This window comes from Dipodomys ordii, unplaced genomic scaffold (assembly GCF_000151885.1).
Source record: "Dipodomys ordii isolate 6190 unplaced genomic scaffold, Dord_2.0 Scaffold8697, whole genome shotgun sequence".
Taxonomy (NCBI): Eukaryota; Metazoa; Chordata; class Mammalia; order Rodentia; family Heteromyidae; genus Dipodomys; species Dipodomys ordii.
In genome coordinates this window covers 469-2,059 of record NW_012275909.1, presented here as the reverse complement: position 1 = coordinate 2,059, position 1,591 = coordinate 469, and the positions used below count along the sequence as shown (strand labels likewise).

At 52.8% G+C, this 1,591-nt stretch overlaps 1 protein-coding gene across 1 annotated transcript; it reads left to right on the top strand.

The window, feature by feature from the left end:
- Positions 1-37: 37 nt before the first annotated feature.
- On the top strand, positions 38-1,171 carry LOC106002370 (brain-specific angiogenesis inhibitor 1-associated protein 2-like protein 1; the record flags this gene model as incomplete). The annotated part of the gene is made up of 3 exons (XM_013037258.1): positions 38-197; positions 304-375; positions 1,034-1,171. Coding segments are annotated over exons 1-3 (306 nt in total), but the record flags the coding sequence as incomplete, so codon positions are not given.
- Between the last annotated feature and the right edge of the window lie 420 nt (positions 1,172-1,591).

The window sequence follows — 1,591 nt, the reverse complement described above, 5'->3', positions numbered from 1 at the left end:
TTCCTTCTGTTACTTTTCAACTCCTATGTGGTGACCAGGGGTGGCTGTATGGGAGAGCACCTGCCTCACACACCCAAGGCCGCAGAGCCTGTCCCCGGCACATGGCGCCTCCTAACGTATCTGTCGCCTTCGCAGGCCACGTCCTCATCGAGATTGCCAGCACCCACAAGAAGCTCAACGAGAGCCTCGAAGAGAACGTACGTGCCCACTGCGCACCCAAGCACAATGGCACCGTGCTTTGCGCTGATCGCACCAAAAGCCTCCAACCTGGTGGGGATTTTTTTTTTTTTATTTCATGAACAGTTCCGAAAGTTCCATAAGGAGATCATCCATGAGCTGGAGAAGAAGACGGAGCTGGATGTGAAGTACATGAACGTGCGTGCGGCCTGGTCCGCTCCACGGCCATCCCTCGGTTCAGTCCTGGGGGCGGGAGGGAAGTGGGGGAGGAGGGTTGTGGAACTGAGTGGCCTCTTTCTGGTACCACTTGGGATCTGTATTAAAAACTAGAGGAACCGGTGGGGTGGGGTGGTGCACACCTGTAATCCCAGCACTCAGGAGGCTGAGGCAGGTGGATTGAGAGTTTGAACCGAGCCAGGACTTCATAGCAAGACCCTGGCCCCAAACCATTTTTAAAAAGAAAAGGCACAAGAACAAAATAGTTTCAGAAATAACTATGTTCCTAGAAAGCAGTGTTGTCAGCTGATACATGCCTATCAGGACAGCCATTCCTGCCCCCAGCCTGCCCTACTTCCCGTGTCCATTTAGCTGGTTTTGGGGTCTCTGTTCCTCTGGTCTTCCAGCCACGTCACACAAGTGCTTTCCATCTCCCCTAGAAAGCTTACTTTCTAATGTCCCCCAACACCCCAATATGTGAGGCCTTGGTCCTCATTATTCCAGAGCCATCCCTGCGCCCGGGCCCTCAGCAGGCCTGTGAGTGCTGGGCGCCCATGCAGAGCAAGCCACGGTCATGGTGGCCGCATGCGTGGCAGCTACTAGGTGCTGCAGTGAAGGAAAGCCCACGCTTGACTCGCAGGCCACGCTCAAGCGATACCAAACAGAACACAAGAGCAAGTTGGATTCCCTGGAGAAGTCCCAGGCCGAGCTGAAGAAGATACGGAGGAAAAGTCAAGGGGGCCGCAATGCCCTAAAATATGAGCACAAAGAAATTGAGGTACGTCCCTCCCGCCACTACTTTTGACCCCTAGTCATATGATTTAAAGGGTGGCCTGCCCCTTGCTGTCTCCATTCAACATTGTGCTGTTGTTGAATTAAAAAGCATTACACCCGGGCACTCATATAGCTCACGCCTGTAATCCTGGCTACTCAGGAAGCTGAGATCTGAGGATCACAGTTTGAAGCCAGCCCAGGCAGGAAAGTCTGTGAGACTCTCCAATAAACTACTTAGAAAAAGCCAAGTGATAGAGTGCTAGCCTTGAGCACTAAGAGGCTCAGGGACAGTACCCAGGCCCTGAGTTCAAGTCCCAGAACTGGCAAAAAAAAAAAGTCAGAAGTAGTCCTGTGACTCAAGTGGTAGAGGGGCTCACCTTGAACAAAGCTCAGGGCCATTACCCAGGCTCTGAGTTCAAGTCCC